The sequence below is a fragment of the Aspergillus udagawae genome, assembly GCF_001078395.1.
Source record: "Aspergillus udagawae IFM 46973 DNA, scaffold_1, whole genome shotgun sequence".
Taxonomy (NCBI): Eukaryota; Fungi; Ascomycota; class Eurotiomycetes; order Eurotiales; family Aspergillaceae; genus Aspergillus; species Aspergillus udagawae.
In genome coordinates, this window is record NW_025091264.1 from 5272008 (window position 1) to 5288993 (window position 16986).

Sequence of the window (16986 nt, forward strand, 5' to 3'; positions counted from 1 at the left end):
GAGAGTCTGTAGTGCCCTCAATGCAACATGCAACCCTACATACATCTGGGACCACAGTTCCAGAGCGACGAGAGTAACCTGAGTGCTTGGCACTGGTTTGAGTAAGCATCGAATTGATCTAGGTGATGGCCTAATTTGGACGGTTCGCATTGTAACAGGCACACCGTGCCGGACGGAGTGATTTCGAAGTCTTTGATTGACGTAATCCTTGATCAGAGTGAGCTCAGAGATTGTCAACTGGACCTGAGCAGACAAGAAGGATGAGCGAGTCATTGCCAGATGCGGACATTCTTGGGGGCTGGAATGCCCGGATCTCCCTAGCGCTCCGCCGGCCTTCCCTAACGTCCCAGACTTCCGCTTCCAACGGTACCCAATGGTGGCTGTCTCACATTGAATTCCATCATCCTTTCCTCTTTCGGAAGAAAAGCAACATGGATCAGAATTTGCAGCTCCCGCATCCATTGAGACGTGGTCGTGGGGAAGACCAACTCGGAGGTCTAGAATGTCATGGAAGGGGGAAAGAGTAAGCTCCTGCGATGCTTTGGGAGGCTCACAACAACCGAATTATGCTTTCGTCCTTTCCCGATTTGCAGTAGAGCCGATTGTGTCCCTCATTGCTCGAATCGCAGTGCTGCTTGCAAAGTCGGATGACTGACGTTGTGCATCTAAATCAAGACAAGCAATCTGACCTCCCAGAGCGGACAATGCCAAAACTTGTTATCCGGCCAGGCCGGGTGGATCTGTCATTGAAGAGGTTGGACCCTGGTCGTGTTTAAGTTGCACTTAAAGACTCCTCTTTTCGGAGGGGCTATTGTTTTCTCTCCTTCGTACCAAACCAAACCCCATGTGCTGCGGTCCCCATCATAACAACTCCTTGCAGTCACACTCTTTGGAGCTGCCGGCCGCGCATACCACTCGCCATGGAGGATCTCCGTCGCATCTATCTCTTCGGAGATCAGACAATCAGCTGTGACGAAGGCCTCCGCAATCTATTGCAGGCGAAGAACCATACTATCGTCGCCTCGTTCATCGAAAGATGCTTCCATGCACTGCGTCAGGAAATCGCCAGGCTGCCGTCTTCTCAGCGCACACTCTTCCCGCGGTTCACCAGCATCGCCGACTTGCTTGCTCGGCACCGTGAGTCAGGGACAAACCCTGCGCTGGGGAGCGCGTTGACCTGTATCTATCAACTGGGATGTTTCATCGAGTAAGTTGCCTTTCAAAAGATATCCCCAGAACATGGCTGACCCCGGATAGTTACCACGGTGATCGTGGACATCCATATCCTTCCTCGGATGACGGCCTTCTACTGGGTTCATGTACCGGTCTGTTGAGTTGCGCCGCAGTCAGCTCCTGTCAGAATGTCGGGGAATTACTGCCACTCGCAGTCGAGGTCGTCGTATTGACTATTCACCTCGGGCTTTGTGTCATGAGAGTCCGAGAGATGGTGGACTCGACGGAGTCATCCTCCGGCAGCTGGTCGATCCTCATCTCTGAGATTAATGAGGCGGATGCTGCCAAATTGATTAGAAACTTTGTCAAGAAACGAGTAAGTACGACGTGTACGACCATTGGAAGAAAATACTAACATACCAGGGAATTACACCCTCGTCGCAACCGTACATCAGCGCAGTCGGCTCGAAAGGTCTCACCATCAGCGCACCACCCGACATTCTCGACAAATTTATCGAAGGTCTTCCGAAGGAGTACAAACACTTCAAGGCTCCCGGAGTCTGCGGCCCGTACCACGCACCACATCTGTACAATGACCGAGAGATTCGTGATATCCTCAGTTTCTGCTCCGAGGACGTGATTTCACGCTACGCGCCGCGGATTTCATTGGTCTCGAGTAACACTGGCAAGCTGGTCCAGGCAAAGAGCATGCGTGACCTGTTGAAGGTGGCTCTGGAGGAAATTCTTTTGCGCAGGATTTGTTGGGACAAAGCCACAGAGTCATGCCTGTCCATCGTTCAGGCTGCCAACGACAAGCCCTGGAGGATTCTCCCTATTGCCAGCAACGCCACGCAAGGCTTGGTTACTGCGCTCCAGCGTATGGGAAACTGCCAGGTCGAGGTAGACACCGGCGTCGGCGCTCCTCAAATGGACCCAGCCGCTCTCAATGCCACGGGCAATGCTTCCCGGTCCAAAATCGCCATTATCGGAATGTCAGGACGTTTCCCCGAGGCAGATGGGGTGGAAGCCTTTTGGGACTTGTTGTACAAAGGTCTGGATGTTCACAAAAAGGTCCCGCCGGAGCGATGGGACGTCGACGCCCACGTAGACGAGACCGGCAAAAAGAGAAACACCAGTAAAGTTCCATACGGTTGCTGGATCAACGAGCCCGGTCTGTTCGATGCCCGTTTCTTCAATATGTCTCCCCGAGAGGCCCTTCAGGCAGACCCAGCACAGCGACTGGCTCTGTTGTCGGCTTATGAGGCTCTGGAAATGGCGGGCTTTGTTCCGAACAGCAGCCCATCCACTCAGAGAGACCGCGTTGGTATCTTCATGGGTATGACCAGTGATGATTATCGTGAGATCAACAGCGGTCAGGATATCGACACTTACTTCATTCCTGGCGGCAACCGAGCATTCACGCCCGGTCGAATCAACTACTACTTCAAGTTCAGTGGCCCCAGTGTAAGCGTTGATACTGCCTGCTCATCCAGTCTTGCTGCCATCCATTTGGCCTGCAACGCCATCTGGAGGAATGACTGCGACACCGCCATCAGCGGCGGAGTGAATCTCCTCACCAACCCCGACAACCATGCCGGTCTGGACCGCGGCCACTTCTTGTCTCGGACAGGAAACTGTAACACCTTCGATGATGGCGCGGATGGCTACTGCCGGGCTGACGGGGTGGGCACCATCGTCCTGAAGCGTCTGGAGGATGCCGAAGCTGACAACGATCCCATTCTGGGAATCATCAATGCGGCCTACACCAACCACTCGGCCGAAGCTGTCTCCATCACCCGTCCCCATGTGGGCGCGCAGGCATTCATCTTCAACAAGCTCCTCAACGAGACCAACACAAACCCACACGAGGTCGGCTACGTGGAAATGCACGGAACTGGCACTCAGGCAGGAGACGCCGTCGAGATGCAATCCGTCCTTGACGTCTTCGCACCAGACTACCGCCGCGGCCCGGCCAATTCCCTTTACCTGGGTTCTGCCAAGTCGAACATTGGGCATGGGGAATCAGCTTCCGGAGTGACATCCTTGGTCAAGGTGCTGTTGATGTTGAAGCAGAACATGATCCCGCCGCACTGCGGAATCAAAACGAAGATTAACCACAACTTCCCCACAGACCTGGCCCAGCGCAATGTCCATATCGCCTTCAAGCCAACCCCCTGGAACAGACCAGTATCGGGCAAGCGGAAGATGTTCATCAACAACTTCTCTGCTGCGGGCGGTAACACCGCTCTCCTGATGGAAGATGCTCCCCTGCGTGAGATCACAGGGCAGGATCCACGGAGTGTACATGTGGTGTCTGTGACGGCACGGTCCCAGAGCGCACTGAAGCGCAACATCAACTCCTTGATCAAGTACATCAACACGCATGCGCCATCGTCCCCAGTGAACGAGAGACGGTTCCTTGCAAGTCTGGCTTATACCACCACTGCGCGTCGTATGCATCACCCATTCAGGGTGACCGCTGTAGGATCGAGTGTGAAGGATATCCGTGATGCCCTGCGTCAACGCGCCGACCAAGATGTCACCACTCCCGTCCCCGCAACAGCTCCCAAGACTGGGTTCGTCTTCACCGGCCAGGGGGCTCAGTACACTGGGATGGGCAAGCAGCTGTACGAGGATTGTGCCGCATTCAGAAGCACGATTCACCGACTCGACTGCATTGCTCAAAGCCAAGGGTTCCCCTCTATTCTCCCCTTGATTGACGGTAGTGTGCCTGTGGAAGAACTGAGCCCGGTCGTGACGCAGCTAGGAACCACATGCCTCCAAATGGCTCTGGTCGACTACTGGAAGGGTCTTGGTGTTACTCCTGCCTTCGTTCTGGGTCACAGTCTGGGAGACTACGCAGCGCTGAACACTGCTGGCGTCTTGTCCACCAGTGACACGATTTACCTGTGTGGCCGTCGCGCGCAGCTTCTCACGGAGCAGTGTCAGATGGGGACCCACGCCATGCTTGCCGTCAAGGCTGCTGTCTCCGAGATCCAGCATCTGCTCGATCCTGAGGCCCACGCCGTCGCCTGCATCAACGGTCCTACCGAGACGGTAATCAGCGGGCTCAGCGGTCGGATCGATGAGTTGGCACAGCAGTGCTCCAGTCAGAATCTGAAGTCCACCAAGCTCAGAGTCCCGTTCGCGTTCCACTCGGCCCAAGTGGACCCGATACTCGAATCGTTCGAAGAGAGCGCCCAGGGAGTTGTTTTCCACAAGCCCTCGGTCCCGTTCGTCTCTGCTCTGAACGGAGAGGTAATCACGGAGTCGAACTACAGTGTGCTGGGCCCGAAGTACATGGTAAAGCATTGCCGGGAAGCCGTCAACTTCCTTGGCGCTCTTGAGGCGACTCGGCACGCCAAGTTGATGAATGACGCCACGCTCTGGGTTGAAGTGGGATCGCATCCCATCTGCTCGGGAATGATCAAGTCCACCTTTGGTCCGCAGGCGACTACCGTTCCTTCACTCCGCCGCGACGACGATCCATGGAAGATCCTTTCCAACAGTCTCTCGACGTTGCATCTAGCAGGCGTCGAGCTCGACTGGAAGGAATTCCACCAGGACTTCAGCTCGGCCCACGAGGTTCTCAATTTACCCCGGTACTGCTGGGACCTGAAGAATTACTGGATCCCTTACACGAACAATTTTTGCCTTACCAAGGGGGCTCCTGTTACCGTTGAGGTATCGGCGCCCAAGTCTACCTTCCTCACGACCGCGGCGCAGAAGATTGTGGAATGCCGCGAGGACGGAAGCACGGCAACATTGGTGGTTGAGAATAATATCGCGGATCCAGAACTCAATCGTGTTATTCAGGGCCACAAAGTCAATGGAGTGGCCCTTACCCCATCGGTCAGTCTATATTGCATTGCACTCACCACTTCGAATAAGGAAGCTAATCCATATATGTAGTCTCTCTACGCTGACATTGCGCAAACTCTCGTCGACCACTTGATCACCAAATACAAACCAGAATACCAGGGCCTGGGTCTGGATGTCTGCGAGATGACAGTGCCTAAGCCTCTGATTGCCAAGTCCGGGGATCAATTCTTCAGGGTCTCGGCGGTCATGAGCTGGGCCGAGCAGAAGGCGACCGTGCAGGTCTACTCTGTGAACGGGGACGGCAAGAAAACGGTTGAGCACGCCAATTGCACCGTCAAGCTGTTCAACTGCGCCGAGCGCGAGACGGAGTGGAAGAGAATCTCCTACCTGATCAAGCGAAGCGTCTCTCTCCTCCAGGACAAGGCTCAGACCGGAGAGGCTCACCGCATGCAGCGAGGAATGGTGTATAAGCTGTTTGCTGCTCTGGTAGATTATGACGAAAACTTCAAGTCCATCCAGGAAGTCATCCTGGACAGCAATCAGCACGAAGCCACGGCGCGAGTCAAGTTCCAAGCCCCAGCGGGCAACTTCCATCGCAACCCCTTCTGGATCGACAGTTTCGGCCATCTGTCTGGGTTCATCATGAATGCCAGCGACGCCACCGACTCCAAGAACCAGGTATTCGTGAACCATGGATGGGACTCCATGCGCTGCCTGAAGCAGTTCTCCGGCGATGCTACTTACCAGACGTATGTGAAGATGCAGCCGTGGAAGGATTCCATCTGGGCGGGTGACGTCTATGTCTTTGAAGGGGATGACATTATCGCTGTGTACGGGGGGGTCAAGGTATATTCCCAAATATCAACTGAAAAAAGAAGCGATTTACTAACGTTGGTCTCTAGTTCCAAGCGTTAGCTCGAAAGATCCTGGATACCGTGCTTCCTCCAGTCGGAGGCTCCAAGGCAGCTAGTGCGCCGGTGCCAGCCAAGCCCATTGCAGAGAAGAAAGCTCCTTCCCCAATCAAAGTCACAGGTCCTCCCAAGCCCAACCCAAGCAAGGCAAGAGCGGCATCACCAGTGGTTGCACGGGCATTGGAGATCCTGGCTGCGGAGGTTGGTCTGTCCGAGGCAGAAATGACCGACAGTCTCAACTTTGCCGACTACGGAGTCGACTCGCTGCTCTCCTTGACGGTGACTGGCAGATACCGTGAAGAACTGAACCTTGATCTTGAATCGTCCGTGTTTATAGACCAGCCAACCATCAAGGATTTCAAGGCGTTCCTGGCCGAGAAGGGCTTCGGCGACAGCAGCAGTCCGGAGCCGTCCAGCGAGTCCGAGTCCAAGTTCTCTTTCACCAGCGACGCATCGTCCGAAGCTTCCAGCGGACTTACCACTCCTGGGAGCCACTCTCCTGTCAAGCAAAAGGCGCCCAAGGGCGGACAAAACAAGGTCTGGAATAGCATCTGCAGTATCATCGCCGAGGAGATCGGGGTGTCGGTCGGAGACATTGACCCGAGCGACAGCCTGCCAGAGATGGGCATGGACTCTCTGCTGTCCCTGACCGTGCTCGGTCGGATCCGAGAGACACTTGACATTGACCTCCCTTCGGAGTTCTTCCTCGAGAACCCGACCCTCGATGCGGTCCAAGCGGCGCTGGATCTGAAGCCCAAGCTCGTCCCGGCCGCTACGCCAGTTTCCGAACCCATCAGGCTCCTCGAGACGATCGATACCAAGAAGCCCAAGGCCTCCCAACACCCTCCGGCGACCTCGATTCTTCTTCAGGGCAACCCCCGCACCGCCACGAAGAAGCTCTTCATGTTCCCCGACGGTTCGGGCTCCGCTTCCTCCTACGCGACGATTCCGGGTCTCTCGCCGGATGTCTGTGTCTACGGTCTCAATTGCCCATACATGAAGACCCCTCAGAGTCTCACGTGCAGTCTCGACGAGCTGACCGAGCCATATCTCGCTGAGATCCGCCGTCGTCAGCCCAAGGGACCCTACAACTTTGGTGGTTGGTCGGCCGGTGGGATCTGCGCGTTCGACGCGGCCCGTCAGCTGATCCTTGAGGAAGGGGAGGTGGTGGAGCGGTTGCTTCTGCTCGACACACCCTTCCCCATCGGTCTGGAGAAGCTGCCCCCTCGTCTGTACAAGTTCTTCAACTCGATCGGGCTCTTTGGCGACGGGAGGCGCCCGCCTCCCGACTGGCTCCTCCCCCACTTCCTTGCCTTCATCGACTCGCTCGATGCCTACAAAGCGGTTCCTCTGCCGTTCAATGACAGCAAATGGGCCAAGAAGATGCCCAAGACCTACCTGATCTGGGCCAAGGACGGGGTCTGCGGCAAGCCGGGCGATCCCCGGCCGGAGCCTGCAGAGGATGGATCGGAGGACCCCCGAGAAATGAAGTGGCTGCTCAACGACCGGACGGATCTGGGACCAAACAAATGGGATACTCTGGTCGGGCCGCAGAACATTGGCGGCATCCATGTGATGGAGGAAGCGAACCATTTCACCATGACGACGGGGCAGAAGGCGAAGGAGTTGTCACAATTCATGGCAAAGGCCATGAGTTCCTAAATTGAGATGGAGTTGTGCATACCTAAATTGTTTTTCTCAGGCTAACAGTTGCAACATGTACTTTACTCCCCTTCTCAACTGTATCTTAAAACACGATTTTAGTTGCGTTCGCAGTTTCTAATGGATGTCTTTTTTCTGAATGCCTGAAACGGCGTCAATATGAAACGTGGCTTGGTTCCACACAGCCTTGTAGTAGCCTAGTCGAACTCTTCTTGTACGAGGCTTGGATATGCCAAGAGTTGGGGGTTTCCGCCAAGGCTGACATCTTTTCATGATGCTTTCGATGTCATTTCATGTCATTAGATGATGATGGTTGATGAAGAAGCTGCCTTGGCTGTGCTTGGAGTGATCCAGAGTGTGTTGACTGTTGCCTTTCCAAATATATTTCCGAGTCACGGGACTGCAGAGAGGGCCTTAGGCGTCAGGCCGAATTAAATGCGCGCTCAGGCAGATTCCCCTTCAATGGAATAATAAACACTTTGGCTGTGTCAAGCCTTCATTGATATTGTTAGATCAAGCTCCTCCTACGACGATCAGCTCACGATTGTCGAACAGCTAAGTTCTAAAAGGGCAACCGAGGATCACGGTTCAAGCCGAACGTGGGATCTACACGGTCAGAAGCAGAGCACGTTATTGTTTAAGCTCCGAGACCGAGGCCTGTGATTCGATCACTTTCCTACTGTGTGATGTGCTTGCATGATACTGCAGTGTCAATGTTACATCACATCCACTGTCTTATAGAGCAGCAAACTTATCAAATTTGACGCCTTTGTCTACTCCAAAATAGTTAGAATAGGGTGAGGGGCTGTTTGTCTTACGATGGCCTAAGTATGGTCTATTGAAATAGAACCAGACTAATGGGAAGGAAGCTAATTTGGTAGGGATCACGCGACCAACTGCCCATCTCATCCCCACTGGTGTTTGTTCGGCGGGATCTCCGATGAAGGAATGGGAGGAGGCAGACTCCAACAACTAACTATAGTGTAGGCCGAGTCCACATAACCTTGGAACCGCCAGGTGCTGTGCCACTCTTTGTTCTTCCCTGGTCTCATGAGAATCAAAGTTCTCATTGACATATCACCTCGCTGAGGGGGAGAAATGAGACAGGACTCCGAGTAACCGACCGCAAAGGCCCAGTCATAAAACATTGCGCCATTACTTTGACACATTGCTATCTCCTATTGGGCGCGGCTAGAGACACTGCCCCGCGTGGCCACTCCCAAAAAGGAAAGGAATCACTGGGCCTGGCGCTGAGCGTGTGCCACCTTGCTTATTTGGGTTTAGCCCAGGACCCACCCAAAGAAAGTTCTATTCCAGACATCAAAATGAAAAGGAGGCAGCCAAAAGTACTGTACCTACTTACCTACCTACCTCAGGGTAATACACCTGCACACTTCATCTCAGTATGCTCAAGAAGAGCAAAATACAGAAACGTAATGTGGTAGGGGGTACCTCTTTGCAGAGCCTTCCTCGTCAAGTAAAAAAGTCGGAGCCCTGAGGCCATTTTCTTCCACGACTCCGCACTTCTAAAATAAGCGATGCTCCTCCACTTGGAGGATTCTACCACCGATCATTGGCTTATTACCAGAGACTACCTCCAATGGGCGACTATTGGTACACAATCAGGGGCCAAACCCAACGCCAAGGGTCTAGGGTCTAGGGGTCTAGGGTCCGGTTGCCTCCAAAGTCTCCATCTCGTGTTTCATCCTGTATGGTGCACTGCCTGGTCTGTATAGTAGTTCCCAGTAGCGCCAATCTCCAATCCCTGCGGCTCCTAACGGGCGCTGAAGTAAGTACTGTCTGTGACTTGCCCAGAGTGGATTCCCTTGTCCAGAGAGCTTTCAAGCTAATCCCAAGGCCAGCTTAGAGTGACATCGTCTCCTCCTAAAAAGACTGATAAATTCTCTTCTAATCACTGTCTTTCCTCCTTTTTCCTCCATTCATTTCGACCATCTCTTCGAATCTTTGACTCTTTTGACTTCTTTGTAGCTCCTCTTTCAACAAGAGCTTCATCGCCTTCTCATCCTCATCGATGCGTTCTCCGTCTTGCTGAATGCGGATGTCTTCCTCTCGTAGCAATTCTTGCTGATCGCGTGCCCCATCGTGGGCCATGCGAGTGTCCGTCTAAATAGGAATTAATAATCCCGCCGAGAAGCCGTCATTCTTCTCCTTCTTCGTCGTCATGAACCTCCCCAAGTTCTCCTCGTTCGTCAACCAGCTCGTTCGGGTCATCCGAGATTCCCCCGCGCACACCTTCGACCGCTGGTGGAATGTATCGCGGAAATTCTTCTTCACCCTCGCCTTTGTCTCACTGATCTGGGCCAAATTCTTACACATCTATGCTCACCTCCACTCATTACCACCGTCCAAATTGCTCCTGTGGGGTCCGACCTTTTTTTTCCAGGATGTCATCTTTATCCTCGCCGTCCGTCTGCTCACCCAGACCATCCCCTGGCGACCTGGCGCCGTTTTCGCTGCCATATGCACTGTGCCATTCAGGTAGATGATCAACTATTCCTTTCTGAGCTCTTCCGCAACACCAAATGGCTGATTGTTGTTACTCTGATTAGTTTGCTGATGTCTGGCATGGCATCTTCCGCCACCGCCTTCTACGTCGTGACCGGCGCCGAGATCCACTGGCGACAAGTCCGGACTTTTCACGGCGATGCGGCTGCCGTTCGCACCCTGCTCACCGGCTTGACAGGGTTTCTGATCGTGGAGGCCATCATAATTGCCGCCTCCTGGTTCCTGGCTGCACCCATACACCGAGCCACTGGCGGGGTCTTGCGGATCTTGGGGGCGCCCCTGCAGAGGGTAGCGCAACGGATCTGGAGCCTTCGCTGCCCGCAGTGGAGGAGGAAGACCAATCCCATCGATCCGGAGAGGTACGAACAGATTGCGGTCGATGATTATCTGGACGACAAGAGTGACGATGGAGACTCGGTATTTCTTCTCGACCCCATGAGTCATGAGACGCCGGTCAGACATCACGAGTCGCTGGTCAAACGTCTGGTCATCTTCATCTTCTTCGGCGCATTTGTGCTCCTGCGGTGCCTTCGCCCCCCTAATCCTTCGTATATGTTCCTGTCCGGGGCGCTTCCCGTCGTCCCATTCTCCCCAGCGAACCGCGGCTTGTCGCCGGTCGATGCCGACCGGATGCCGGGAGACTACCGCTGGCTGGAGAATCGCTCTGCGCTGGATAAGCCGCCGAGGTGGGATTGGCTCCCGACCGAGCCCATAGCCGGGTTCGAGGACTGGTATCCGGCATTCGACGACCATCATGGGCCGCCCCATGGACCGCCTCATGGACCGCCTCATGCACCGCATCATCGCCGTCGTCCTCCCCCGCTGCATTACAACCCGGCCAAGGATCCGTTGCACATCTCCAATCTACAGAATCCCGTGCTAGAACCCCTGAAGGAAGCTCTCGCCAGCGGAAACGTTAGCATCAAACACGTCATCCTGCTGAAATTGGAGAGTACCCGAGCGGACGTCTTTCCTCTCCGCAAGGACTCGTTCATGTGGAATCGCATCGCCGATTCCCACACGAACCACACCATCCCGGATGACGTGCAGCACAAACTGGCCGAGTTGACCCGAACAGCGGAGTATCTCACCGGCTTTGCTTCGGGCTTTTCGCGCGACCCGGCTGCACACAATGGCCGGAAAGCGTACGGCGGCATCAGCGCCCGCAATGCCTTCACCACGGGCACCTACACGCTCAAGAGTCTTGTCGGAACCGTCTGCGGCGTTACTCCCCTGGTGACTGATTTCAATCGCGAGTACAAGCATCACATCTACCAGCCGTGCATGCCGCATGTGCTCAACGCCCTGAATCGTCAGATTGACGCTGGGAATACGACCGGGGATTTCACCTCGTGGCCCTGGCACTCCAAGTGGATGCAGTCCGTGACCGAGGGCTACGACAAGCAGAACGAGCTGACTCCGCGCCTGGGTTACCAGGATATTCTCGCCAAGGAGCAGCTGGAAGACCCCAGCGCCAAACACTATCCGGTCAAGTCCAAGGAGATCAACTATTACGGATACCCCGACACCGAACTCCGCGAGTACTTTCGCGACGCCATCGATGACGCCGAGCGGGAGCACAAGCGACTGTTCATCACCCATCTCACCGGTACGACTCACCATCCGTGGGGGATGCCGAACAACACCTACCAGCGGTTCATGGGCAAGGAGAACTTCAGGTCCAAGGATGATCTCAACAAATATCTGAACACCATCGGTTTCATTGACAACTGGCTGGCGGAGATCATGGACATTCTCCAGGAGAAAGGCGTCGCCGACGAGACCTTGATCGTCATGGCCGGCGATCATGGGCTGTCTCTGCCCAACGACGGGGGCGTCACTCCCTACGACAATCCGCATATCGGCAGCTTCCAGGTTCCCATTGTTTTTGCTCACCCCAAGCTCCCGCCCGTGGAGATCACATCCCCCGTGATCTCGGACCAGATCGTGCCGACGATCCTGGATCTCTTGATCGAGACCTCTTCGCTGGAAGAAAAGGCCACTCATGCGGCCAAGGACGTGCTGTCCATCTACGAAGGCCAGTCGATGATTCGACCCTTGATCACCGAGGAGGATGGCAAGCAAGACTGGCAGTTCACCGTGATGAACACGGGCGGGTCCTGGCTGGCGGTGCGCTCCGCCGCCAAACCCGCCTACCGGCTGGTCATCCCCCTCATCGACGATCTGGAGTGGCGGTTCACGGATCTGGAAAAGGATCCCAACGAACTGCACCCGATCAAGAACTTTGATGTGGTTGATCTGGCCCGCAAACTCCAAACACAGTACGGCTCAGAAGTGACCGACTGGGTCCGGGACGCAGCTCATGTTGCCTCGTGGTGGGTCAGAGAAAACTGGCGTCGCTACCGGTATCATCCCAAGCCTAAGCGATGATTTCGCATATTTTCTTATCCTCTTTTCTGTTCTCTTGTATATGCCCTTCAGCTCTGCGTTTTGATTTTTTGCATTTTCATATCACATATTGCATCTCGTCGATATACCCGGCCTCCAGGCGTACCCGCCTTCCCAGTTCGTTGGAGTGGTCACAAACAACAGGACGATTCTTGAAGCGATTGTACATATTAAATTTGGAAGACATGTCGAATACTACATCTCCAATGAGTATGCTTCAGCATCGGTATGGGTCACTGGAACGTAGGATAAGATGATCGCTTTCTGGCTCATCCTCGGTAGGCGGCCCGACGCGTCACTGATTGACAAGCTAAAGCTTCTAGGCTAAAGCTTCTAGAATAGTGCCATTGTCTGTACTTGTGGCAGGACCCATATGGTCGGGTGAGGCAACCCTGGGAGCCTGTATTCCTCTGTATAGTCTAGCCTGTCCATCAACACATATCAACACAATGTCCCATTTATTCGGCTATCAGCGGTCAGCTGAACAGTTACACCTTGAAGACTCAGCACGAGATCGGAATATATGCTTAGGTCGTCAGCACAATATATTAATCACTTGCTTTACCCGGGACTACGGCCATCGCTATAGGTGGATGTTTAGCCATGCACGACAGACCACGGATGTATTCTCCAGACACGTTCGACATTAGTATGCTGCCGGCAGATTTATGCTACATCTACTCGGGAATGATTCCTGTCTGAGTCGTCTGCAGCATGCACTCCGCATTATTCAGGGTCTGCACAGAGTTTCCCCGCTCCCATATCAGTAATGGTGAGGCCGATCGCCTATCTCCAGCAATAGCGCTATATCCGGTCTTATTTATCCGCGGCCGGTCCCCACGGATAATCTCCTGGTGCAATGGTTTTGTCTGGCAAATGAGCGGGTTGCATTTGTTGGACATGTAAACCTCAAACCGCGCCGAGACTCCGAGCCCCTTGCGGCAGGATTTGAGATGACAACGCCAATTTATCCAGAACGTGCACTGTCCGAACGCTCAGGCCGGGCCAATACCGTCAGAGTGATCCTCCACGGCAAGGTAGAGCATGGATGCCCCAGACGGGATGTTGCACCGGCTTATCCGTCCTGTGTGCTCGTGAGGCCGTCAGTCGGTGGTATTTCAACCTGTGTCGCCCTCTTCTCGATGAGTGCTGGCATGTCTTTTCTCGTCATCTACCTCCGCGACGCTGTGCTTCGTTGGTGATGAAGCTCCCCAACCGCCTCTCCGCCGCGTTCTTCGCGGTCAGCATCTGTCCGTGACCTCTGATCTACTGACCTGACCCCCCCTGGCCTGCTAGCTAACTCTGGCTAGTACTCGAACCATGCTTGGGCCAGTCGAGCACCCCGGTGGTCTACACCGACCCCGGCACGGGCATAACGTTTGATACGTGGACAGTGCCCACGAGCCAGACCGCCGGCGGTCTCACTTTCGGTGTGGCTCTACCCAGCACGGCGTTGACTACGGACGCGACCGAGTTCATTGGTTACCTGGTATGGCGCTCGCTGACCCCCGTGTCCTACCTAGCTGACGAAATAGCAATGCGCATCCACCGACGCCACAAAGACAGGATGGTGCGGCGTCTCCCTGAAGGGAAGCATGACCAGCAACCTCTTGCTCATGGCGTGGCCCTACAATGGCACCGTCCTGACCTCCTTCCGCTTCAGCTCGGGCTACACCATGCCGGACGTGTACGCCGGCAACGCGACCCTCACACAGATCTCGTCCACCGTCAATGCCACGCACTACACGCTGCTCTTCCGCTGCCAGGACTGTCTCGCCTGGAACAACAACGGGGTGACGGGGTCCGCGCCGACTAGCGCCAAACAGCTGGTGCTCGGGTGGGCGCAATCGGTCGCCGCGCCAGGGAACCCGTCCTGTCCTGCGAAGATTACGCTGCAGCAGCACGATGCGCAGGGGATCTGGGTGGCGAAGCTTGATTCCTCTGCTGCCAGCGCGTCCTATGCCAAGTGGGCCGCTCTGGCGAACAAGACTGTTCCTGGTGATTGCTCGGGTGGCGGCGGTGGCTCCGGGCCTGTCGGAGTGCCGGTGCCTGCTGGGACGTCATTTGATTACGTGGTCGTCGGTGCCGGTGCAGGCGGCATCGTCGTCGCGGACCGGCTTAGCGCGGCCGGACACAGCGTGCTGTTGATCGAAAAGGGGCCCCCGTCCTCGGGTCGCTGGGGTGGTACCATGAAGCCTGACTGGCTGGTTGGGACCAACCTGACACGATTTGACGTGCCGGGGCTGTGCAATCAGATTTGGCATGATTCCGCGGGGATCGCCTGCGACGATATCGACCAGATGGCGGGTTGCGTTCTGGGAGGCGGCACGGCAGTCAATGCGGCCCTGTGGTGGAAGGTAGGTCCTTTTTTTTTTTTGCGCCATCAACAGATCGTGTCACTGACGTGTAACAGCCAAACCCCCTTGACTGGACCTACAATTTCCCCGCGGGCTGGCAAGCGGAGGACATGGTCTCCCCGACGAACCGGGTCTTCAGCCGGATCCCCTGGACCGTCCATCCTTCCGCGGACGGGAAGATATACATGCAGCAGGGCTATAATGTCATCGCGGGCGGTCTCAAAGCAGCCGGCTGGAGCGAACTGACCTTGAATGACAACCCGTCGTTCAAAAACCATACCTACGGCCATACCCCGTACATGTTCTCCCACGGCGAACGCGGCGGCCCCATGGCGACGTATCTTGTGTCTGCCAGCCAGCGAAGCAACTTTAAGCTTTGGACGAACACAACCGTCAAGCGGGTGGTCCGCACGGCTGACGGACATGTCACTGGCGTGGAAGTGGAGCCCTTCCTGGATGGCGGATACAAGGGCGTCGTCAACGTCACTGCAAAGACCGGGCGTGTCGTTCTTTCGGCGGGCACTTTTGGCTCGGCCAGGATCTTGATGCGAAGTATTTTGCCCTTTGCTTTGTCATTGTATTGCGCTAATGCGGACAGGCGGCATTGGACCGACGGATCAGTTGAATATCGTAAAGAGCTCGAGTGATGGTCCCACGATGATTGACCAGTCGGCCTGGATCAACCTCCCCGTGGGCATGAATCTTGTGGACCACGTCAATGTAAGTCTCTCCCTGGAGGATCGAGCAGCACTGACAAGATAGACGGATACTGTTGCCACCCACCCCGACATTGTCTTCTACGACTTCTACGCGGCGTACACCAACCCGATCAAGACCGATGCGTCGAGCTATCTCAGTGAGTTTCCCCATCAATATGAGACACCCTCTGACCATATCAGACAGTCGGATCGGCGTCCTAACCCAGTCGGCCCCTAACATCGGTCCAATGTAAGTACACCCTCACAATCAGCTACAGCCTACTGACCATCAGCTTCTTCGACGAAATCCGCGGCACCGACGGCATCACCCGCCAAATCCAGTGGACCGCCAGAATGGAAGGAGGCCATGACACGCCCGACAACCGTAAGTGCTACAGCACGCATAACTAAACCGAGGCTGACTATCTAGACGCCGTCACCATGAGCCAATACCTTGGCCGCGGGTCCACCTCGCGCGGACGCATGACCATCACCGCGAACCTGGATACCGTCGTCTCGACGCTCCCGTACCTGCGCGATCAGCACGATGTCGACGCCGTCATCCAGGGCATCGTCAACCTGCAGAATGCGCTCAAACGCGTCGGGCTGAACTGGACCTATCCTGCGCCGAATATCACGGCCGCAGAGTTTGTCAACACGGTACGTCAACTCAACGCTACTACTGCGTAAACTAACTCCCGCAGATGGCAATCACAGCGAGCACCAGACGCGCAAATCACTGGCTGGGTAAGTGCTAGGCTCCTTCGCGTCAACTCATATGCTGACCTGACCATTCAGGAACCTGCAAAATGGGCACCGACGACGGCCGAAAGGGCGGCACGGCGGTGGTGGATACCAACACCAAGGTCTACGGCACCGACAATCTGTTCGTCGTGGATGGCAGTATCTTCCCCGGCATGGTGAGTAGCAATCCCTCAGCGTATATCGTGGTGGCGGCTGAGCGGGCGGCGGATCGGATCCTTGCGTTGGCTACTTTGTCAGCACGTACATGCAATCCCTAGTTTGAGAACTCGACAGCTTTATTGAGAATCAGGGCTTCTTGTCTGTTTAGTTGCAGTATATGTATATAGTTCAGGTTCTGGGTTTGCATCCACGTGGTGAGACCCTGTACGCTGCCATTGGCAGGAAGATATAGCCTCTTAAATGAATAGCCTCAATGATCGACCAGAGGCCGGTCTCCGGCTTCCTCTCTCATCCCCTACACTAACACTTTGAGTGGTTATATTTTTGATATCCCTAACCTTGCTTGGGCCGTGAGTCTATCCTACACTTTTGAAGACGAGTATGCTTAGTTTTCAATGGTGCTGGGACTACAAGCGACAGGAAGATATAGCCTTGTCCCCTGACCAGTTTATGCAAGACAGATATCATGTCATACTGAACATCTCATTGTCATCACTATGTACT

General features: G+C 55.0%; 3 protein-coding genes across 3 annotated transcripts; all 3 read left to right on the forward strand.

The window, feature by feature from the left end:
- Nucleotides 1-920: 920 nt before the first annotated feature.
- pksP (polyketide synthase alb1) lies at nt 921-7568 on the forward strand (the record flags this gene model as incomplete). Its single annotated transcript, XM_043287229.1, has 5 exons — nt 921-1207; nt 1258-1549; nt 1597-5025; nt 5086-5841; nt 5898-7568. The coding sequence occupies 5 exons, from the start codon at nt 921-923 to the stop codon at nt 7566-7568; spliced, it is 6435 nt and encodes a 2144-aa protein (XP_043143164.1).
- A 2182-nt stretch (nt 7569-9750) lies between these two features.
- Nucleotides 9751-12485, forward strand: Aud_001740 (sulfatase domain protein; the record flags this gene model as incomplete). Its single annotated transcript, XM_043287230.1, has 2 exons — nt 9751-10067; nt 10139-12485. 2 exons carry the CDS (start codon nt 9751-9753, stop codon nt 12483-12485), a joined length of 2664 nt encoding a protein of 887 aa, XP_043143165.1.
- Nucleotides 12486-13551: 1066 nt separating this feature from the next.
- Aud_001741 (cellobiose dehydrogenase) lies at nt 13552-16580 on the forward strand (the record flags this gene model as incomplete). The annotated part of the gene is made up of 11 exons (XM_043287231.1): nt 13552-13753; nt 13814-13992; nt 14039-14860; nt 14917-15412; nt 15459-15580; nt 15623-15716; nt 15760-15808; nt 15852-15943; nt 15989-16218; nt 16263-16305; nt 16357-16580. 11 exons carry the CDS (start codon nt 13552-13554, stop codon nt 16578-16580), a joined length of 2553 nt encoding a protein of 850 aa, XP_043143166.1.
- Between the last annotated feature and the right edge of the window lie 406 nt (nt 16581-16986).